Raw genomic sequence first — 23,038 nt, 5'->3', positions numbered from 1 at the left:
GAGGTGTCCCTGACACCTCCAGGGATCCCACGGCAAGTTTTTGGGGACGAGGCCTGGTCCCCGGGCTTGTCCCCTGCCCGCAGTGAAAGTCACGTTCTGTGAATCTTTGGGAAAGAGAAAGAGCATCCCGCCATCGCCGGGGCAGCTGGTGGCACCCCGCCAGTTGGAGCCGGTACGTGGTGGCACTCGAGGACTCGCGGGATGTGCCGAGCGCTCGCGGTTGTGTGGCTCTGCCATATGGATTCCATAAATTAAACCTTTCCAGGAAGCGAACGGTAAATTTATACGTCCGCTCGCGTGCGTGGCTCATTGAGTCTGAGGGCTTCCCAGCAAAAACCTCACCTCCCATCCATCTCGCTCCGGCTCTCCGTATTTATGGGACTAATCCCGAGAAAAAGGGGATCAACGTAAAATCCTTGCCGTGCTGCAACCCTGACCCTAAAGTCCCCAAATCGGGAGTGACGTGTCCCCTGTGGCGGAAGGGGAGGTCACCTCCATCCCGCCGTGCCCCGGGGTGGGCGCAGCATCCCAGGGAACCCACTTAGGTTCGGGGGGGGGCGGGTTGTCCGTGTGTCTGTCCCAGAGCGGCGTGGCGGTGCCGGGATGCGTGCGGCGTCGCTGGCTGTCGCTATTAAAGCTAAACAGAAGCGGCGACAGCCCAAGCGATGTGCCTGGGCGCGCCTGACGCAGGAGGGTGACAGCTACAACAAACACGGGGGGGGGGCACAGCAGCGCCCGGGGACACCGGGGGTCGGGGAGGGGGACTGTCCCCAAACTGAGCGAGGAGCAGCGGTAACGCCGTCCCCATCCCTGCGGCACGTTCGCCTCGCCCGGTGATGGCGGGGGGGGGTTGTTGATCTCGAGTAAACACTGCCCGGTTGAGTAATCGGGAGCTGCCTAACCGGCCAGCTGCCGCCGGCGAGCAAGGGGACGCTGCTTTGATTCATGTCCTCTCCCCCCCCCGCCGCCTCCAGCCTTTCTTGTCTGGCCGCGCTGGGAGCCATCGGCCGGATCCAGCTGTAGCCCCGCGGCGCGGGCTGGCGTGCGGCTCCCTGCGCCGGCCACGTGCACCGGCTGGCAGGAAAACAAAAGCATCCTGTGTCTGTGCCCCCCCCGTCCCACCCTGTGCCCCCCACCCGTGCCGGCGGTGCTCCGGCCCTGTCATGCTCAGGCCGAGGAAGGGAAGAGCGCTGAGTTCTCTGTCCTGCTTCTCTTCCAGGCGTCCTCTTCGTCCCTCGAGACAACCGCTGCCAAGCCTGCGGCCGGCGAGCCCCGGCACCGGGTGGCCAGCACCGGGGAGAGCCCAGGGACGGGCGGTGGCGCTGCCCCGGACATCGCCCAGCGGACGGCTTTGGATGTGGAGGGCGCGGACGCTGGAGCCACAAGTAGGTGACGGATACTGGGAGGTGCGGGGATGCCGTCCCCGAGGGTTGTCCCCTGCCCCGTCACGGGTCCGCTGCGGGTTGGGTCTCCCGGTGAGGGCTCGCACACGGTGGCTTGGGGTTGGGGCTCCGAAACCCACAAGCCTTGTCGGGAAGGTGACCCCGACGGCACCTCAGTCGTCCCCGGGGCCGTGAGTCAGGCTGTGGGTGCTGGGGAGAGCCGTGGCGTTGGGCTGGCCACGCCGGGGAGGTGGGGGGGCCCCCGAGGCTGGGCTGGGCCGCGGCTCCCCGGACTCGGCCGCCCCGTCTGTCAGGAGCAGCAGCATTTTTGGGAGAGGTATCACGCGTGCTTCCCGCCTGCCGCCTCCCTGGCCCGGCTTGTTTGCCAGCCCTTCCCGGCGGGCGCGCCGTGCCGTGCCGTGCCGCGCGGTGCCACGCCAGGCTGCTTTGATCTGGCAGCAACCGCCGATGCCGGTTCCTGGCGTTGGGCTGGGAGAGCCGGGAACCGCAAGGTGCAGCGGGCAGGGAGCCGGCGCGGGCAGGGAGCTGGGGCGGGCGGGGAGCCAGGGCAGGCAGGGACCTGGGGCGGGCAGGGAGCCAGGGCAGGCAGCGCTGGCTCTGTGGGGCCAGGGGACTGCTTGGCAAGGGAGGGGGGGGGGATTGTCACCGTGGCTCACGAGGAAGGACACTTCCTGGGGACGCGGTGGCCCGTGTCGGCCATCAATCAGCCCCAAAGGGATTCAGCCGCAGTTTGGGATCCCGCAAGGGTCTGTGTCCCCCGGGGAAGGGAAGCGGGGGGGGGCCAGGATGCATTTGCAAGCTGCTCACAGCCCAGCCGGCAGCGGCGCGGAGGCAAGCTGGGAGCTGTGGCCTGGAACGGGCCCGCTGGAGTCAGCTCGGGATTTATTACCCTGCCAGTGGCTGCCGGGCAAAGGTGACAGTGACTAATGGCTTGTTACACGCCTGCCACATCTCATCTGCGCACCGCGGCCGGCTGCCGGCGCTCCCAGCCCCGGTGTGCCGGCAGCCTGCGCCCACCCTCCCTTCTCTGGGGTGGGGGACAGGGGTGAACCCCCCCTGTTTCCTCATGGGGACCTTAGCCAGAGCGGGTGACGGTGACAGCTGGCCGGCCTGGCACAAGAATCCATCCTGGTGCCGAGGACAGAGACCCGCTCTGGCATCATCTCCCTGTGGTGCTTGCCGCCTGCGCCGTGGCCTGGCATTCCTGGGGGTCCCACAATATTTTGGGGCTTCCCAGCCAGTGGCACATCCCAGGGTGTCCCTGTGTGACAAACAGGACTTCCCGGGGTGTGAAACTCCTTTGGGGGTTGCAAAACCATGAGCTGTGCTTGCCACAGCTCTGCCGACACGGCAGCAATCCTGTGCCGGGGTCGCCGGGCTGGGACGTGGAGGAGAGCGTGTGTGTGTGCGGATGGATGCTGACAAAGCCACAAATGCATTCACTAGGAAAATTAAAAAATTAACAGGCATTGGCTCGCTCTAGATTAGTAAAGGCAGGGAGATAAAAGCGGCTCTTTATACCTTGTGAGAATTGCTGATAAGGGCATTTGTTCCTCTGTATTCTTTAAAAAGAATGCAATAAAAATTTAAAATAGAACGGAAAAAGGGAGATGGGGGGGAGAAAGCGCTGGTGCTGCTGGCGAGGAGGGCTGGGGGAGGCGGTGGGCAACACCGGCGCTGCGGGCAGCACCGGCCTGGCGGGCAGTGGGGCCTGTTGGAGGAAGAGGAGGAGGATGGAGGGGAAGCAAAGGCGAGGGTGAGCCGGGCAGGGGCTTGGGTGGGTGTGCGTGGCAGTGGGCAGCTCGCGTGGGGACGGCTGGACGCTCCTGTCGTGGCCTCTGTGTCCTTCTGCGCAGATGCAGGTTCACGGCTGGTGTTGTCGGGAGAAAACTCGTCGCCAAAGTCTCCTGGGGGAAGCTGGGGGGGTCCTGCCTGTCCGAGCCTGCCGGGCCTCTCCGGCGGAGGGCTGAGCCCCAGCCCGCTCGTGTCACTGGTGCCTCCAAACTGGGCGTGGGCAAAGCCCACTGGGTGATGGTGGGACGGCACAGGGGTGGCCACCATGGCCCCCGCCCGGAGGGGACGGTGCTGTCCCCGTTGCTCCACCCGGTGCAGGGGGTGGGCGCAGGGAGGGGGACGCATGGTCCGGGCTCAGGACCACCCCGGGCGCTCGCCGCGATGTGTCGGCCACGCCGGAGTCCCAGAGCCTGTTTGGGGGTCCAAGCAGTTTTGGGGCGGGGGGTCAAAGAGCTGGATGCCACCCCAACCTCTTGCCCTCCCCTTGAATGCCGTCCTGGGGGGGGGGGTACGACACACGCCAGTGCTTTGGGGTCTGGGCTGCCACCCCCCCCCCCCATCACCCGAATTCTTGGGGGCGCCTTCCCCGATGCTGCACTGCGACCCCCATGGGGGGGTGGGGGGGTGTCCCCCCTCCTTCCCCAGCATCCCTTTTAGGGGACACCCCGCCCTCCCCCTTTGCGGTGCCTCCCTCCCCCCGGGGGGGGACGGTGCCAACCTCTCGTCCCCGCCGTCCCGTCCCCCCCCGCCCCCGTCGGGGCCCTGCCCTGCCCGGCCCGGCCCCCGGTGAGTCACACTCCAGCCGTGCGGCTCCCGGGGCGGCGGGCGGGCGCCGAGGGAAGCAGGAAGCGGCGGGGGGAAGGCTCGGCTCGGCTCGGCTCCGCTCCGCTCCGCTCCCTGCCCTCCAGAGCTCTGCCCATGGAGGAGCGCAGCCCCCGCTGGACGGCGCGGCCGATGGGTGAGTGCTCCCCCCCACCAACCCCGGCCCCGCGCCCCCCCCCCCCCCCCCCCGCCCTGTCTCCAGCGCCGTTGTGGGGGAACGGGGACTGCGGTGACTGGTTGTGCTGGAGGGGTGGGATGGGGCTGGTGTGACCCCCACCACCCGCAGACAACCCCCCCTTAGCGCCTTTGCGTCTGCTGCTGGGTTGGGGGGCTTCGGAATGGGGTATGGAGGTCACTGTGGGGTTGGGGGACCCCGTCGTGTGGGGGACAGAGGTCACCCTGGGGTTGGGGGACCCCGTCGTGTGGGGGACAGAGGTCCTGGAGTCGGGGGACCCCGTTGTGTGGGGGACAGAGGTCACCCTGGGGTTGGGGGACCCCGTCGTGTGGGGGACAGAGGTCCTGGTGTCGGGGGACCCCGTTGTGTGGGGCACAGAGGTCACTGTGGAGTTGGGGGACCCCGTCGTGTGGGGCACAGAGGTCACCCCGGGCCTGAGGGAACCCATGGTGTGGGGGATGAAGGTCATGCTGGGGTTGGGGGTCCCCTCAGTATAGTGGGTGGAGGCCGCCCTGGGCTTGAGGTACAGTGTCATTTGGGGGATGGAGGTCACCCTGGGCTTGGGAGACCCAGTGGTGTGGGGGGCAGAGGCCTTTGCTTTGGGGGACCCCGTCCTGTGAGGGCTGGAGGTCACCCTGGGGTTGGGGTCCCCATGGTGTAGGGAACGGAGGTCACCTGGGGCTTGGGGGACCTCATGGTGTGGGGGGCAGAGGCCTTTGGTTTGGGGGACCCCATCGTGTGAGGGGTGGAGGTGGCGCTGGGCTTGGGTGACCCCATGGCGTGAGCGATGGGGGCTTGTCCTGGAGTTGGGGGATGTTGGGGGGCAACAAAACCCGCTGGGTGCTGCGGACTCAGGGTCTGCTCAGCCGAGGTGCTGGGTCCCCACATCCCATGTTGCCACCGAGAGAGACCCTTGGGGTCATTTCCCGTGGCAGGGTCCTGGCCCACAGGCTGCTGGAGCACTTGGGGCTGTGCTGGGGGCTCGGCCGGTGGCGTTGACCTTGGCATGTCTCCTGGCCTCGCTGTGCCTCAGTTTACCCAGTCACTGCTCCACCTTGGGCGTGCAGATCTTGTATTACCCGGGACTGCCGGGGAGGGACCGTGTCCCTAACGACGCGGGGAGCCCGGCCACCGCATCGACGTGATGCCACCACGGCCGCGGCGTCTCCCCTGGCACCTCGTCTGCCACCGTGTTTAATTGCTCTGCTCCGGCCTGGCTCTCCCAGCCCTTGCCCTTCGCCCCGGGGCCTGGCGGTTCACGGAGCCGTGCTCCCGGCCGTGCCACGCTCCTGCCCTGCGTCGTGCCGCGTCCCAGCGGTGGAGTCGATGCCAGCGCCCGGCTGCTGTCACCAAACCGTGGGCAAACACCCGCTGCCAGGCCGTGGAGCAGCACAGTGAGTGCCCGGCTCTCCTCCTCCTCCTCCTCCAGTGCTGAGCTGGGGCAGCGGGCACGGAGCTGCGGTGGGTGCCATGCGGGTGCCCGTTGGGCCACGAACGGGAGCCACAGAGGGAATTAATGGAGGGAAAAGGCAGCGGGAAGGCAGGCGCCTCTTCCTGCAGGCGCGTGCGCGTGCGCGCCGCCGGCCCGGTGCGAGCTTGGGGGTGAGCCGGTGTGGTTTGTGGGTGTGCCCTCCCGGCGGGGCGAGGCGACGTGCGCCCGGCTGCGGGTGTGCGTGTCACCCGGCGGGGAGGTGGCGGGTGTGATGGCGGCCAGCGAGCGGCAGCCGGGCAGGGCTGGGGGTCGGCCACGGCCAACGGTCGCTGCGGGGGCTGGAGGGGGGGCGGTGATGTGTGTGCGCCTGTGGGGGGGCTGCCTGCGCACACGTCTGCGCACACTCGTGTGCATGCGTTGCACGGCTGCCAGTGGGCAGCGCAAGCATTGCGTGCTGAGCGTGCTCACCCCCCCTACACCCCCCCCCTGCTCCCTGCCACCTTGCTGGGTGCACACCGGGGTGTGCGTGTGTGCGCCCACGTGAGCGTGTGCGTGCTCGCCCCCGGGTGCCTACGCTCGTGTGTGCACGCACGAGTGTGCACGCCCGGGGCCTTTTTCAGGGGGGGGTAGTGTGTGTTGGCTGTAGGGCAGGCAGCATTACAGCGGAGACAGTGGCTTTGGCGGGGGGCCAGGCTGCCGGGGGGGTGCCGCAGGCCGGTTTATCACTTCCTGACGTGCCAGCGCCTGGGACACGGTTGCAGGTTGGGGGGGGGGGGGGGCAGCACGTGGAGGGGGGCGTTATTTTTAATCTCCACTCTCCTGTTCCTTCCTCAGGCCCCCCCGCCCTCTGCCCCTCAGCATGGCGTCTGGCAGCACCCATGGGAGGTGTGGGGCTGGGGGGGGGGGGGGGGGGGCTGTGCCTGGGGGGTTTCTGTCCACACCAGTCATGCTCCAGCTGGGTGCAAGGCGGTGGTGACACCCCCCTCCCCGACCTTGGGGGGCACGGTGCCACGGGTCACACCTCTGTCCCCACACCCCGGGTTTGGCATCGCAGCGTGGGCAGGGGGGAAAATGGCCTTTGCCTGCCTCTGCCTTCACATCCCGGTGGGGAGACCCACCCGAGACCCCCGTGTGTGCTGGCGCTGCTCGGGTGCATCAGTCTCAAGGTGTCAGGGTGCCCCCGGTGGGGGTCCACAGGGCATCTCCGCCGAGCCCCAGCTCCCCGTCCAGGAAGGGGCAGCCGGGACGGAGCTTGGCACGCCGCAGCCGCCCGGGCAGGCTGCCAGCGGAATTGCCCTTGAAATAGCCCTTGCCGTGCCTCGTGCCTCGGCTGCCCTGGCCGCTTGACTGCGGGGGCCACCCCATGTCTATCGCCCCCCCATCTCTCCCGGCACCCCACTGCCAGCCGGCGGTTACAACGCGGCGCGGGAGGAAGCGCGCCCCGGCACTCCCGCGCCGATAACGGCGACCGCCTTATCGCGGGGCCTTCTGCAAGGCCGAGTGACACAAAAAAACCCCCTAACCCTTATCTGGATCGGCCGTTGGCCCTGGCTCGGCTCGCAGCCCCCCCCTTGACCCACCCCCTCCCAGCACCCGGCGTAGCACCCGCAGGGTCGGCCCTTCGGGGGCGGCCTCTTGGCAGCCTGCCCCCTCTATCCTTTTTGAAGTTTAAAATCCATTTAAGTCAAGAGGAGGGAAAGTTATTGCCTCTAAAGCCCTTTGCGTTGAGCAGTAAATCCTCTTTGCTGTGCCGACGCCGCCTCTTAGCACCCGCGGGACCAGGGGTTACTCCCGGAGGGGGGGGGGGCCAGGCTGTGTGTGTGTGTGTGTCCCCCCTTCCAGCCCTGGCACCCTGCAGGCGGGCGCTGCGGGTGCTTTTATGGCTGGGAGAGAGTGGGGAGCCCTGTGTGCCCCCCTGAAGCGTGGCCAGCGTGAGGCCAGGGTCCCTTTGAAGCCCCCCAGCCTTGCTGAGCTGGCAGGAGCATCACTGCTGCTTGCTTGCCACTTGTTTGCTGCTTGCTCACCGCTTGCTTGCCGCTTGCTCTCCACCTCCTTGCTCACACCGATTTGATCCAGAAAGGGGGTTCCCCTCATGGCATCCATGTCCCGGTGTCCCCCCCCTCAGGGAGCCTGCACCCTGCTCCCCCCTGCTGCCGTGCACCCGGCGGGGTTTGAAGGTTGATGGAGCAGGAGCTTGATGTGCTGCCGGCACTCTGGCGTTTTTATTTGATTTCCCTTCTCCAGAGCTGGCAATATTTAAATATTAATGCCTGCCTCTAATTGCTGTGTCAGAGGAGTGGGTTGGCGCGGGAACGGGCGCAGGGGTGGCAGCGCCGGCTAATTTTGTTGTCTCGGGGAGTGTTTGCCGAGGAGAAATGTTTGTGCACGCACACATGTGGATTTTTTTACTCCCTTGGGATTTACTTGGCCCTGGCAGCGACGTGTAGTGCAGGGGGGGGACACACAAGCCTGATTCCCTCCCGCCCTGTTTTGCAGTGGGGTTTGCAACGGGGCACCCCCAGCATCCGGGAGCTTCTTTCCTGTGACCCGGGTGGGAGATGTGATGGCAAGGAGGGTGTGGGGGTGTGTGTGTGTGTGTGTGTGGTTTTTTTGCTTTTTTTTTTTTTTTTAAATTTTTTTCTTGGGGCAGAGCGGCGTCAGATGCTTGCGTGCTCGCTTCCTGTAATAAAGCGACCGCCGGCGCGCTTGTCACCTGCTCTCTGTTGTGCTGCCAAGCGGCAGACATGCCGCTTCTTGCTGCGGGCCCTGGCGTGCTCCCCGCCGCCGCTCCTCCCGCTCGCCCCGGGCGCTCGCCCCGTGCCAGCGCGGCCTTAGCAGGTGTTTCGGGGAGGGTGCGACGGTGCCTGTTGCTGCACGCCCCGTGCGGGTGGGGGCCGTTTAACTGTTCTTCGCCGTGGCCGTGCCCCCTTCGCCGCCCTCCCCGCCTCTCCCGGGGCGTAGAGGTGATGCTGGGGTTTGGCGCGTGGGTGCTTGCACCCAGAGCCACGTGGTGCCCTTCACCCCCCGCCCCGGACCCGCCGCCGGGGTGGCGACTGCTCCCCAGTGCTTCGTGGCCCTGCTGCTGGCCGGTATTTGGGGTGCAGGGGTTGGCAGAGCCAGCCTGGGTGCAGGCGGGTGGCTGCGGTTGTCACCGGCTGTGCCACGTGGTGGGACCCGGGGGGGGTCCACGCAACGTGTGCCACGACGCGCGGGCTGTGCAACCTGCTTGGCACTGCTGCTGCCCGCCGTGCCGTGCCGTGCCGTGAAACCCCTTCAGACACACAGCCCAGTGCTGGCACCATCCCAGTGCTGCTGGGGGGGTATTTTCCCCATCGAGGTTACGTCTGCTCACCCCGATGCCCTCTGCATCCCCAACCCTGGGGCCACCCTCCTGCAGCCGTTGCTCCTTGCCTGCTGCTGCCAAGGCCGGGGCTGTGCAATCTCCTTCCTCCCCCTGCGGCGAGGCGCTGCTGTTTGCCGGGGTCCTGCTCCCCGTTAACCCCCGGCCGCGGGGGTTTTGCGCTGCCGTAACCAGGCAGGGAGAATTGTTGGAAGGGGCTAACGTGGGGTCTGCTCCTGAGGGACAGCCAGTGCCTCTCCCCAGCCACTTGCAGGCTAGAGCGTGGTAGATGTGGGGTACAGGGAGAGCTGGGGGTGGATTACACCCGAATTTTCCCCCACGGGGGGAGGCAGGATGGGATTTTTTCCTTCCCACCCGCATCCTGCCCCGGTCCAGCCCCAGCTCCCGGCATCGGCTTTGTTTCCGCCGTATAACAAGATGATGGGTTAGGGTCAAGCTGTGGGTTCATAACTTGTTGGAAGACTTTGCCGAACAATAAAGGTGTCTGGCTTTATATCTGCTCATATTTTATCCGCGCCACGGCCTTTCCCCAGCGCCGGCCGGGATTTACGGCAGGGGATATTTGAACGTGTCGAGGCGAGCTGGGGAAGCCGAGGCCGACCCCCCTCCCCACGCCTTTGCATTCAGTGCCTGTGCGCTGAAATATTTACCTTCCAGCTCCTCTGACAGTTCAAGCCGTCTCGTGAAGCAAAGGTTATTGAACTGCGAATGTTATGACATTACATTTTTGTGTCTGCACTTTCAAGATGCGTGATGCAGCCTGAATGATAAGTGATCTCGGGGTTAAGGGTGGGTTGTTTTTTTTTTTTTTTTTTTTCTTTCTTTCTCCTCCTTTCCCTCCCTCCTGCTCTCCTCCCCGCCTCGGCGCGGACTGTTGGCTCTGCTGGGGCTTGATAACGCTCCCTTTTATTGCCCTGCCTTTGCATTCCTGCAGCTGGTCTCTCTGCCGTTGGTGTGGGTGCTGGGGAGGGGTTTAGGAGGCGGGAGAGGGACATTCCCAGTGCAGAAACTGGCCACGCTGGTGCGTGCCTCAGTTTCCCTAACCCTGGGCTCATCCCTCATGCTGTGAGGCACACCAGGGTGGCAACCGTGATACCCACACCAGCAGCCCCTCTTGTTGGAGGATGATGATGCTGATTTGGGTACCCCGACCCCTCCTGCATCCTGGCGTGGAGGGAAACGTGGCATCTCGTATCCCCCAGCGCCGTGCCGCAGGGCAGGAGGTGATGCACGGTGCTGGTCTGTGCCCCAGCCCTGTTAGCGAGGTTTTGGGGAGCTGGCGGGGCTCCAGGCTGGGGTGCTGGAGCGATGCTCCCCCCTACCCTGGCTGCCTGGACTCTGAGCTTCTCAGCAGCTGTCCCCAAGTGTGGCCAAGCAGCCCAGGGGACATGTGGGGAGGGGGACAAGTGGCAGCGGGGTCTGGCCTGTCCCATACACACTAGAGGGCAGCAGCAAACTGGATCAGTGGGCTGCATTCAGTCCCCCAGGATGTTGGGGGGTCTGACCCCCCGGATTTGTCCCAGCACGGCAGATTTGCAGCAGGGGAGCTGCTTGTTTTTCAGGGATGCTTAACCAAACCCATCTGCAAAACCGATTGCAACCGAGCAGCAGGATGAGGGCCCTCAAACCAGTCCGACCCGCGGTCTCATGTCATTCTGAGAACAAATTAATTAAGTCATTCCATAAATTTGGCCGCGTTTGCTGCCGGTGAATCACATCTAGCCCCCCCCCCCCGCCCCTCCCTCCATCCTTTTCCCTGGGCTCCCCCCCTCTCCTCGCTCCGTCTCGGCTCCCTGCTAGAGTCAACATCTCACCCCGCAGCGCCTGGAGATTTCTATCGGCTCGGGGCCGGCCGAGCATCCCGAGCATCCCGGGTCGGGGCTGGCCGCCAGCGCTAACAGAAACCAGCTGTGCGGGCGGGCGGGCAGGGGGGGCCACCGGGAAAGGGGAAAAAAAAAAAAAAAAAAAAAAGAGGTCAGGGCCCGGGAAATTAAATGTTCATAAACGTAGGCCCGAGCGCTTAAAAAGTAGGGCAGTGCCATTAAATCTCATTAAAGTTTAATACCTATCAGTGCCACTTCAGGCAGCCCTTGGACATTGCTTTAATTTGATGGGTGTTAAGGGAGAATTATCAAATAATTGTGCTGGCTGGGGACTTGCTTTTATCATGTTACATGGAAAGCTCTCCCGGCTTTGTGCCGCACATCAAAACAGCGGTGGATAGGTATTGTTCTGGGGAGAGGATGGGGGGGGGACTGCAGGGGGGGTCCTCGCTGTCCTCACTGCCCTCAGCGGTGGCAGGAGGGATGAGGGACACCGGATCAGGTTGTTACAGGGATTAGCTGCCCCAGCGATCTGTTTTTTTCAGCCCAAATTTAACCCATCTGCCCTCAGGGAGGGGGTCCGCTGCCCCACGGCGGCATCCCTGGGGGTGGCATGGGGGCAAAGAGCATCCTGCCCTCGTCCCCATGGGTCCTGCCGGTGTCCCTATGTCCCAGCAGGGTTGTGCCGCCCTTCCTGTGCCCGCTGGGATGCTGGTGCGGAGCTGCGGACGCTGCTAATTAATACTAATTTTCGGAGAGGCTCTGGGGACTGGAGGGAACTGCCAACGGGAGGTGCTGAGCGTGCCGGGGATCACCAGCTCCGTGCGGAGGCGAGCACATGGGCCCATGCATTTTTTATAGGGTGCACCCAGGGTTATTTTTATTTCTTTCTATTTCTTCCCTCCTCCCTTCACCGTAAAAGTCCTGGTTGATAAAGAATTAGTGCCAGGTCGTTAGTCCTGGTTTTTATGAGATAAACCCGGGCGCAAGGTGCTGTCGTGTAAACGCCGGGGCCAGGGGAGCGCGGGGACGGGGAGAGCAGAGCCGCTGCCATGAATTATTCAGCAGCGCCTGATTTCACATTATTCTCACTGATACTTTTACAACCTGTCAGTAAATAAAAAGATTCTACATTATTTATAGAAATGGACCCGAATTGGTTAGGAGAATTTACTGTTGCTATTATTAGGGGCTGCTCAGCACCACGTTAATGAGAGCTGGGTGATGGCAAACGTTGCTTCCCTCTGGCTCGGTGTCCCCCGCGCCCTCCCGGGCTGCCACCTCGCTCCCCGAGGGTGGCTGCATCCCCACGGCTGTCCCCACTCCCGGCTCCCTTGGACGGGGCCCGTTCATGCATCCCGGCTGCAGGCTGGACATGGAGGGATGAGGGTCTCCCTGGCTTCGGGCTGCTTGAAGTGGGGATGTCTCTGTCTCCTTCCGAAGGACATCTCCTTCCCAAAGAGATCTGCTTCCTGGGGACATCTTCCTGGGGACATCTCCTTTCCGGGAACATATTCCCGGGGATGTCTCCTTCCTGGGGATGACATCTCAGGGATGTCTCTTTCCCGGGAATCTCTCCTTACCAAAGATAATCTGCTTCCTGGGGACGTCTTCCTGGGAACATCTCCTTCCCAGGGACCACACCTCCCTGGGGACATCTCCTTCCTGGGGTGACATCTTCCCAGGGATGTCTCCTTCCTGGGGACATCTCCTTCTCAGGCACATCTCCTTCCTGGGGGCCACATCTTCCCAGGCATATCTCCTTCCTGAGGACATCTCCTTCTTGGGAACGTCTTCCCGGGGACATCTCCTTCCTGGGGTGACATCTTCCCAGGGATGTGTCCTTCCCGGGGACGTCTCCTTCTCAGGCACATCTCCTTCCTGGGACATCTCCTTCCTGGGACATCTCCTTCCTGGGACATCTCTTTCCCAAGTGCCAGCCTTGGGTCACACATCTCTGCTGGGTGGGGGGATGCTTTCCATGCAGGGTGCAGTTAGCCTTTTGACCCCCTCCCCGTGCACGTGCCCTCCTGGCTCTGCATCCCAGCACAGCACAGGAGTCAGGGGGGGGGCTCCACTTCCAGACTGTGTCCCCCCCCTCCACAACCAGCTCCGAGCAGGAACCATCCCACTCACGTACCCTCCAGCCCCCCGAATCCCATCTGGGCTTCCCGCATCCCTGATGTGACAGCTCCGGGGAGGTGGAAAAGCATCTCACAGGGTTGGAAAGCCCCGAGGAAGGGGAGAGCTCGGCTGTGGATCAACCGAGGCAGGGCGGCGACGCGCCGTACGGACAAACGGATGGAAAAACCGAGAGGAAACCCAAGAGCGTAATGGTTTGTCTGCGGTGTCCTAAGGTGGCTGCTCCCAGCCTGCCGGTGACAGGTTTATTGGCAGGCAGGCCGGGCTGGAAGGATTGTCGGCTATTTACAGTGCTGGGGCCGTGACTTTGCGAGCAGACAGTTAACATAAATTCACATGATGGATCAGTTATCACTTCATTGAACTTGTGGCGGATCCATTGAAGGCTGTGCAGTAACATACTGTTTCCTGGCTCTGCGCAGCGCTGGGATACATTAAATACACTTTATTTATAGCTTACCATTGCTGCACTGTGGGCAGGAGAATGCAGCTTTTGCAACTATCATCTAATTTTATGATGAGCATTAAAGCAAGGCCTATAATTTGCACCTTTTTATTCATTAGACACTGGTGCAGCCATAAGTCAAGAATGCCCAGGGATTTAGATGCAGATCCAGAAGATAAACTATTGACAAGCCAGATGTATTTTTACATTAGTGTGCCTTTACAATAGTTTATGTTGAGAGTGGAATATAAATTGCATTATTAAATACGAACCACTCTTGTAAGCGCTGCTCTGCCTGCTTCTGTGCGGGCAGGGTGGGATTCGGAGCGGCAGAGCAAGGAGGCTTTGCCTAATGGCTCGGGGTTGGGTGGGGGGGATTTTTAGTTTGGCTTTATTTTAGCCCTGGATGTGCCGACGCAGCGGGGCAGGGGGCTGTCCTGGGGCTGTCCCTGCGAGGAGGCGGTGGCCCTGCGGGATGTCCCCGTGGGGAGCAAAGCCATCCCAGCCACGTGCCCCCACCGGAGACCTCCGCTCGGCCGCTGCCACCCGGCCAGCAGCGAGTTAAATCCTTTTGTTTCCGAGGCAATACAGTTTATATTATGAGCATGAATAAAAGATGGTTGTGCTAGGGGTAGCTGTCAGGATCTTCGCCGCCTATAAAGGCTTCTACTGTAGCTTGACAGTAAAAGACTGTGTTTGGGGACTGATGTGGTTTCTCAAAGGAGCTAAATAAATAAGGGACGCTTATTTTTACACCAGTAAAGGCTGCTGGAAATTTAAAGCCCTGTTTATCTCTCTGAAATCGCGGTGTTTATTGTTATCTCATGTAGGGGGAATTTGCATGTTCGCTAATAATTAACTGAACCCAGCGCTTCTCCCTCCTGTACGTGCCGCGGCCCCGCCATTATCTGGGGGGAGGAAACTCTTGCAAATCAAACGCAAATATTGACCGTGCCTGGGCTGGGCGGCCTGTGATGGCTGGGTGCTCCCGGGTGTCCCGTCCCGTGGCCACTTTGGGGGGCAGGGGGGCAGGACGGAGGGGCTGGGTGCTTGTGTGTGGCATGAGAGGACTGATGGGAGCCGTCCCCATGGCCACTCTGTCCCCACTGCCACCTCGTCCTTATTTCCACCCCATGGCCACCCCATTTCCATGGCCACCCCGTCCCCATTGCCACCCTGTACTTATTTCCACCCCATGGCCACCCCATTTCCATGGCCATCCTGTCCCCATTGCAACCTCATCCTTATTTCCACCTCATGGCCACTCTCTCCCCACAGCCACCCCATTCCCATGGCCACTCCATCCTTATTTCCACCCCATGGCAACTCTATCCCCATGGCCACTCTGTCCCCATTGCTACCTCATCCTTATTTCCACCTCATGGCCATCCAGTCTCCATGGCCACACCATCCCCATGGCCACTCTGTCCCCATGGCCACCCTGCCCTTATTTCCACCCCTTGGCCACCCCATCCCCATGGCCACCCTCTCCCTTTTGCCACCCCATCCCTATTTCCACCCTGTTGCCACCCTGTCCCTGTTGTCACCCCATCCCCATTGCCACCCCATCCCATCCCCATTGCCACCCCCATCCCTATTTCCACCCCATTTCCCCCCCCCACCCCATCCTCATGGCCACCCCATCCCTATTGCCACCCCCCTCCTCATTTCCACCCCGTCCCCGTTGCCACTCCTTTGTGCCCGGTGCTAACAGGCGTCCTGTCCCGGTTGCCGGTCCCCGCCACCACCAGATGCTGCCACTCCGTGTCACACCATCATGTCGCTAGCGGAGTGTAACGGGGAGAGCAGTCGGTGCCTTTGTTTCTCCTGCTCTCCGCACAGCTGTCACTTCCAGTGATCAGTAGAAAAATCATCACCCCACCGGATCATACATATGGAACGGTGTCTGTGCGGAATATTTATTGTAACATGTGTCGGGGCTGTGCTGGTCACAAGCTCCGGGCTTGGCTCGCGCCGTGCCAGCCCCGGAAGGATGCTCTGCTCCCCCGGGCTCTGCCTGACTGCGCGGTTGGCGTGTGTGTCACCACGGTGTCACCGTGGCGGGGTCCCCATCGTGGCTGGGGGACTCAGGGCTAATTGCACTTGGTGGCCCTGGGCTGTGCAGCACCCTCTGCCTCAGGGGGGACTGGGAAAGCCCTCCCTCTCTCCCATCCTGTCCCCAACCTTGTTCCCAAAGGATGTCCCCAAGCTGGAGGGGGGTGTGGGGGGGTGGATGAGACATGGGGGTGTGTGCAGTGCCCCAGCTGGTGAAGCTGCAGGCTCCTTCCTTGGGCAGCAGAAGCCGAGGGGCTGCACCTTGCTGGGGTCACCTATGGGGTGAGTTTTGGGGTCCCCAAGGGCAAGGGGTGAAGGCTCTCAGGAGCCTTGGCCCCATCGGTGTCTCCGGGAGCTCTCTCCCATCTCCAGAGCTGTCAGCTCGGCACCTTTCATGTGTGATGGGTAAACAGCGCGGCGCGCCCGCCGGGGAAGGCTGTTGGATCCCTGCGGGTGCTAACGCGGCGTCTGGCAGGGACGGGGAACGTGCCGTCGCCTGTGCGAGGCACAGCGGACGTGACGCCCCGTTGGGCTTTCCCGACGGGGAGGAGAGACCAAGACACCCCGGTGCCGGGCACGGGGCAAAGCCGCGCCGCGTGGCGTCCGTGATTCCCCCACCATGGGTGCCGGCACAGTAGCCCCGGCAAAACCACTCCCGTCACCAAAAACCGGTACCCACATCCCCACCTGGTAGCTGCCGGGGATGTGGACCCCCCCGTGCCCCCTCACCGCGCGTTTTCCCTCGCTGGGGTGGACAGATGCTGCGCGGGCAGCATGGGGTCACCGGGGTCCCCCCAGCACATGGCTGGGGGAAGGTGTTGCCGGCGCCTTTTGGCACCCGCCGCCACACGAGCGCGCTCCTCTGACAGCTTTATCAAGCCTCCAGACTTCCCAATTCCATTGTTCCTGACATCTGTTTCGGTAAGTGATTAATTGCAATTAGTGAACGGTTTGAAAGCCCGTGGAAGAATATTCAGCAGAAAACTCGTCAAGATTAATGAGTGGTGGCAGTTGTCAGAAGGGCTGCTGCCTCGCCGGGATGCGGCGGCGGCGGGGAGGTGCGGGAGGCTGGGCGAGCGGGGTGCCCCCCTCCCCGCACCCGTGTGTGTGTGTGTGTGTGTCCCCCTCCGCCTCCGCACCGTGTCTCCCCCTCCCAGAGAATAACACAGGCTGATTTTTCATCCGAACGCATGAATTATCCGCTAATGCGCTATTAATAAAGCGCTGTGGAGTTTCACCGAGATTAGGTCCTAAATCATGCAGAATGAATTTTAATCAGTCCAAAAGACACCGGTGCTGGCCACTCCCGGGGACCTGCAGGAAACTGGGATGGATCTGGCTGGGATCTGCTGCCAGAGAGGCGCCGCCTGCACCTTTTTTTTGGCCGTGCCGTGCCGTGCCTGCGCGTGCGGTGGCAGAGCCTTTGTGCGGTGCTCGCACGGCGTCGGACACAGCCTGCTTTCCAAATCCCACCCGCTGCCCCCAGGGATGTCGGTGCTGCTGCCCCGCACCCAAATTCCCACCAGAACCCTGATTTAGGGGGTGTCACTCCTGCAGTGAGTTCCCCAGTTCTTTGCAAGGCGCCTTTGCTCTCAGCCTGGCGTTGCTCCCCAGCTTTAAGGGATCCACCCTGAGGTGTCAGGGCCTCAGGGTGGTGGCGGAGCGGGGGTGCGGGGGTGACACCCACGGCCCCGGGGGGAGGGAGGGTGCGACATCTGCTCCTGCAAACTGTTTGCCACGCTGAGGTCAGGGAGGCTTGACAGCCCCCGGGTGCTGCGAGCAGATGGCTCCGGCACACTCCCTGGCCGGGTGACGGGGGGGTGGGGGGAGAAGCATCCTTCACCCCCCTGCCTTGCCACACTCAGCCTGGCAGCACGTACAGGCCTCTGCCACGGAGGGGGAAGCCCCCCACTGCTTTTCAGGGCCTTGCTAATCCCGGGGGGGTGCTGCAGAGCAGCTGGGGTTCATCACCTGGGTGCAGGGCGTGCACCCACATGCTGTTGGTGGAGGCAGTCGCCATCCTCACCCCAGTCCCCATCCCCATCCCCGCCTGCCAGCCCGTCCTCGTCCCATCCCTTTGATTTATTGCTCTTTTGGCAGAGGGCAGGGGGGGCAGGGGTCGGTGGGGGCTGCCAAGGGTCGGGAGGTCCCGCCGTCGGCCGCCTTTTGTTGGTGTCCGGCACAATGACCCGGCGCAGGCTGTTTGCTCGGCGCAGTGGGTAATTACCCTGCCGGAGAGGATGAGGAGGGAGGGAGGGGGGGTCAGGGCCCGGCAGAGCTGCCGGTGACCCGCTGCCGACGAGGCCCCGCGTGGCAGCGGCTTGTCCTTCCCTTGGCACCATCTGCTCGGAGGCGGCCGCTCCGAGCGGCGGGGCTGCGGCTTCGGCGGCGGCGCTCAGACGGACGGACAGATGGTGGTGGGTTTGAAGAGGTAGAGTGTGTACTTTGTTCTGGAGAGCTTTGATAAAAAAAAAAAAAAAAAAAAAAGAAAAAGACAGGGAGAGGAGAGGGAGGGGACGTCCTCCTGTCTCTGTGTGTCCCCCCCCTCTCCTTGCTTGCCACCCTGCTGCACTTTGTAGCGGGGAGCTGGGGACTGTCACCGCGCCAGGGATGGGGCTGCGGGTGCTGGCACCTGCGGCGTGGAGCTGGGGTGGAAATGGTGGGGAGCTGGGATGGGTCCTGGTGGCTGCTCCTTCGGAGTCACCCCCTGCCACCATCCCCGGGGTGCTGTGGGGGGTCCCTGCGGCGCGGTGCCAGGGCTGCGCTTATCCCCGCTGCATCTCTCCCGGGATCTGGCCCCGGCACGCTGCCTGCCTCCTGCCTGCCTGCCTGCCGGCACGGCACGTACCTGCCTGCGGGCGGTGCCAGCTAGGCCAGGGCTGATGTAAGCGGCGTTCCCGGGCAAGCCCGGCCGCTTCCCAACCGGCTGGGGCAGCCGGACCAGGGAGGGGAGGGAGGCACGGGCGTGGGGTCCCTGCAGCGGTGCTGCGGACGCCGGGTGCAGGCAGGGCGCCGGGTGCAGGCAGGGCGCCGGGTGCAGGCAGGACGACGCGGCATTCGGCGGCTCCCCGGGGCGCTCCCGACCCAGCCGGACCCGCTCGGGGAGCGGCGGGCGTGGGTTTGGCAGCTTTGGCTCTGGTACAAGAGGTGGGGCCGGCCACCCCCGCCGCCCCGCAGACGCCTTTTTCCAGCGGCGCCTTGCCCTCCGTGTCCCGGCATCGCCTCTCGCCGCCGCGCAGCGGACTTCTTCGGACGCCCATACAACGGTGCCTCCTTGGCACCCGCGGCCAGGGCGGGGTGTGCCGGCATTGCACCCCATCACCCAGCTGGGCCGCGGGCTTTGTCGTGCCGTACGTGGGGTGGGCGTTGCGAAGGGATTTGCCACGAGCAGGTGGAGCTTAGGCCCGCGGTGCAGGGGCCAACATCCCGGCACGGGGATATGACCGCCCCATCTTGGTAGGGGGTTGTCCCCAAGGAGGGCGACCAGGGGTCTCCGGGGTGGTGTTTGAGTTACCCGCCGGCAGCGTGGGGACCCCCACCCACCCCTGCCCGCGGCCGTTGCAATATTGGCTTTGCCGTCTTTTAATTACCGCCCGCGCCAGGCCTGGCCCCGCGTTACACTTCATTACATGATTGCGATCGGGGCCGCTCCTCCCTCCCGTCCGACTCCGGCTGGATAATTAGGTGTGTTTTCTCCCGCGTGCAGACAGACACTTAATACGGCTTTAATCACCTGCTCCGGCGGCTCCCACCCAGTGCCCCGCGCCCGCTGCTCCTGCCCAGAAACCGCCGCTGGACTAATTACAGGCTGCAGAGACCCGGCGCTACCGCCTGGTGCAAACGCCCTGTGCCAATACCCGGTGTTGGTGCCTGGTGTCAACACCCCGGTGGAGACGCCGGGTGCCGATACCCCGTGTAGGTGCCCCGGTGCCAATTCCCGGTGCCCGGTTTGAATGCGCAAAGTGCCGAGGTCTGGGGAAATGTGCGTGGTGCAAACGGCATCCAGGCTGGGAGGGGGGGGTTCGACCTGTAAAGGGGTGTCGTGGCGCTGGCAGGCGGCGCTGCCCGGCTCGTCGGCCGGCAGAGCCGGAGCAGGCGGCCCGACGGCTCCTCGCAGGTGTAAGCACAGACTCTGCGGCGCTCGAGCTTCTGTGCGGCGGGTGCGTGCCAGCACACTGCTGTGCCTTGCGAAGGTAGCAGCCATCTGCACTGTGATAAAAAGCCCTGAGGATGATAAATAGACAAGTAGCACTTTTATTGGATTGCCGTTTCGAAGCAGCCACTTTGGGTTTGGCACGGCGCTAACGACAGACTCGCCGCTCGCTGCGCCCAGCCGCCCCGGCCGGGGGAAAGGGGCTGCCCGGCGGCGAAGCCGGCACCCTGGTTGTATCCTGGAGAGCTCCCGGCTGCCTCTTTCCCCTTTCATTTTTTTTTTTTTAGGGGTGATATCTCTGGATCTGCGCGGCCCAGAGCGGGCTCAGAGGCGAAGCGATTTGGGGTCCGGGGGGGGGCAGGAGGGGCCGAGCGGGGCAGGCCAGCTGGCACGGCACGGGGCCGGCGCAGGCGGTGGTGGCCCAGCTGCCGCGCTGGCCTCGCCGTCACCTGCGCGAAGCAGCTTGTTTGTCAATAATGGAGCAGAGAAAATTGCAGCCGAAATGCCTCTCGGCTCTGCTTTGTGTTGCCTTAATGCGTCCACCCCGGAGGTGCCGGCGCAGAGGCGGCACAAAGGCTGCTGGGCGGGGAGGGGGGGGGCAGGAATCGGGGGGGGGGGCACTTGGCGAGGCTCCGTGGGGGGCTTTGCTCCCCCTCTGCTCCGGGCAGAGCCCCAGTGCTGGGGCGAGGGGGCAGAAACGGGCTCTGACCCCCACAGTTGGCACCGTCGTGCTCCCACAGCTTGACCGTGCCCGGAGCCGGGGACATCGGCTTGGCGGGGTCGGTCACGGAGGGACGTGTGGTTTGGGGACAGCTTTGGGTAGGATGGCATCGCCCGGTGCCTCCCCAAAACGCCTGTTAGCAGGGAGCTGCCGGGGTGGTTTCTGTCCCTCACCACGCCAGGACACCGAGCCGGGACACTGCGTTCCGGCCTCAGGGACATGTTTTCCAGCGTGAGTCACGGCTGTGCATCCCTGTCCCACCCTGGCCTGTCCCGCCAGAGCCCTGGCACAGAGGTGACACCGGCTTTTGGGGTGACACAGGAGGGACGGTGAACTCGCTGGTTCGGGTGGGGAGGTGTTGGGGCGGGAGGGTGGGCAGCTCTTGTGGGTGAGCACTGGGCTGGTTGTGAGCATCCCTGTCCCTGCCTGGGTCCCCCTGCGGTGGCTGCTTGTGGCCAGCACAGGGCTTGGGTCAGGGGGGATGGGGATGGGGCAGGTTGGGGAGACCAGTTCAGGGGTGTTACAGGATGAGATGGACTGGAGACACTGTTTTAGGGGTGCTACAGGACAGATTGGGGACACCAGTTCAGGGGTGCTATGGGATGGGGCAGGTTGGGGACACCAGTTCAGGGGTGCTGTGGGATGGGGCAGGTTGGGGACACCAGTTCAGGGGTGCTGTGGGATGGGGCAGGTTGGGGACACCAGTTCAGGGGTGCTGTGGGATGGGGCAGGTTGGGGACACCAGTTCAGGGGTGCTGTGGGATGGGGCAGGTTGGGGACACCAGTTCAGGGGTGCTGTGGGATGGGGCAGGTTGGGGACACCATTTCAGGGGTGCTGTGGGATGGGGCAGGTTGGGGACACCATTTCATCTGTGCTGTGGGACAGGACAGGTCGGGGACACCATTTCAAGGAGCAGCCTCCATGGCAGGGGGTGACACGGGGAGGCTGGGTTGGCCGTGCAGGGACTCGGGGTGCCAGCGGGGGTGTCCCCACGCCCTGCCAGCCCCCCCACCTGCAGGGCAGGGGCCATGCGCAGCTGCCTGCCCGGGCGTGCATCCCAGGAATTCGGCAGGGCGGGGGGGCCGGCTGCCTCCCCTGCCCTCTGACCCGCCGGGATGATACAAGCCCTCTTCTGTTTCTCCTCAACCCGCCGGCGGGGTCAGGCTGACGGCTGGCGCTGGCTCCCTCGCCGCGATAAAACAGCTCGTCTGTCACGACACAATAGATCCGTCAGGATGCTGGCACGGCCCAGGGTGGGGAGGGGGGGGCACTGCCCTGGGGCAGGGTGGGTGCTGGGATGCCCCTGTGACCCTGCTGTGGCTCCTGGGGGTGCACACAAGCGTCACGATTTCTGCAGGGTCTCAGCAGGGGGGTTGCCAGGGCTGCGGGCAGGGATGGGGACAGGACCCGGGTGTCCTGGCCGATACCCCATGTCCGAGCCAGCCCCTGCTCTGCTGAGGGAGATACGGCTGCGTGTCTCGGCTCCCCGCCATGCCCTCGCTCCTCCTCACCATCCAAAAATACATTGGGAGGCACCGGCACGGGGTGCCCCCTACCCTTCCCAGCCTGGGGGTGCTCCCTGGGGGAATCACTCACCTCCTTCCTTCCCCTTCCCGCTTTCCTCCTGACTTCAGGGTCATTTTAACCAGTTTTGCATCACCTCTGCAATAATCCCGGCCCACACGTGGGAGCTTGCTGCCCCCGGGGTGCCGCTGGATGCGGGCAGGGTGTACCAACAGCACCTGGGATGGCTCCAAACCCCCACCCTGGACCCCCTCAGCCCCGCCACGGCAGCTATTGAGAAATAAAAAGCGTCTCCAATTAGAAGTAGCGGTGCTGGAAACTGGCGGCGAGGCACTTGAACTGTCACTGTGCAGCCTTAATTAGCAGCGGCGGGGCAGGGGTCAGCAGCAACTCAGCAGTCTTGACAAGGCTGCTATCAAGTGCAAGGAGGGAGGAGGAGGGAAGGGAGGGAAAAGCAAAGCTCCCCGAACTCAGGACCAGCCCTGGACAACAGGGAGGGGGAGGACGAGCACGCCGGAGACACGCAGGCAGAGTTAAAAGGGAATAAAATGGTCGCTATCTCACGCCGGCGGCTCGTCGCCGGTCCCGTGCATCCCACCGTGGGAGTGTGCGGCCGGTCCCAGGCCCCGCCGGCAGCCTGAGCGCTGGGGTGGGGAGGGGGCCGCGGGACCCCCGCCGTGCTGGAGATGAAGAGCTGGTCGTCTTTGCTGCAGAGCCTCAGTAAGTGATGGGGGCTGTGAAGCTGGGGGCTGTGGGGACACCCCCCCACCCACCCACCATGGGGGTCCTCACCCGCCAACCCCTCCCCGGTTGCACCCTGCGAGAGGAAGCGGGTGGGTGGCATGGCCGGGGCGAGGGTCCCGCACCCCCCCGGCCCCGCGTGCCGCCCTGTCTCCTCCCCGGCATCCCCCCTCCGCGGGGTCAGTGCTCGGCCGCGGCCAGGCTTAACCTCTGCCCTTTCCCTCCTGACCTCCAGCCCTGTTAAAAAGGGTTTAAATGCAAAGTTATTTGATAGCTAATCCTGGCCCGGGGCCGGGGGCAGCCCTGGGCTTTGGCGCTGGGAATCGCCCCAAGCCGGGACCCTCCGGCGTCACCGATGTGGTTTCACCCGGGGTGGAGGTCGAGCAAACGCGCCGATTAAAGTCCGGCGGGTGAAAAGAGCTTAAACAAATCCCAAATCCCTCAGC

At 63.9% G+C, this 23,038-nt stretch overlaps 1 protein-coding gene across 2 annotated transcripts in view; it reads left to right on the top strand.

Moving 5' to 3' along the window:
- Positions 1-23,038, top strand: part of GSE1 (Gse1 coiled-coil protein) — a 101,791-nt gene that overhangs the window by 35,044 nt on the left and 43,709 nt on the right. For both annotated transcript variants that reach the window (XM_074913200.1, XM_074913201.1), the window contains exon 2: positions 1,220-1,385. In XM_074913200.1, coding sequence (XP_074769301.1) covers positions 1,220-1,385 — 166 coding nt within the window. The remainder of the gene's footprint in view (positions 1-1,219; positions 1,386-23,038) is intronic.

The sequence above is a fragment of the Athene noctua genome, chromosome 9 (genome assembly GCF_965140245.1).
Source record: "Athene noctua chromosome 9, bAthNoc1.hap1.1, whole genome shotgun sequence".
NCBI lineage: Eukaryota > Metazoa > Chordata > Aves > Strigiformes > Strigidae > Athene > Athene noctua.
This window is presented reverse-complemented; position numbering and strand designations above follow the sequence as displayed.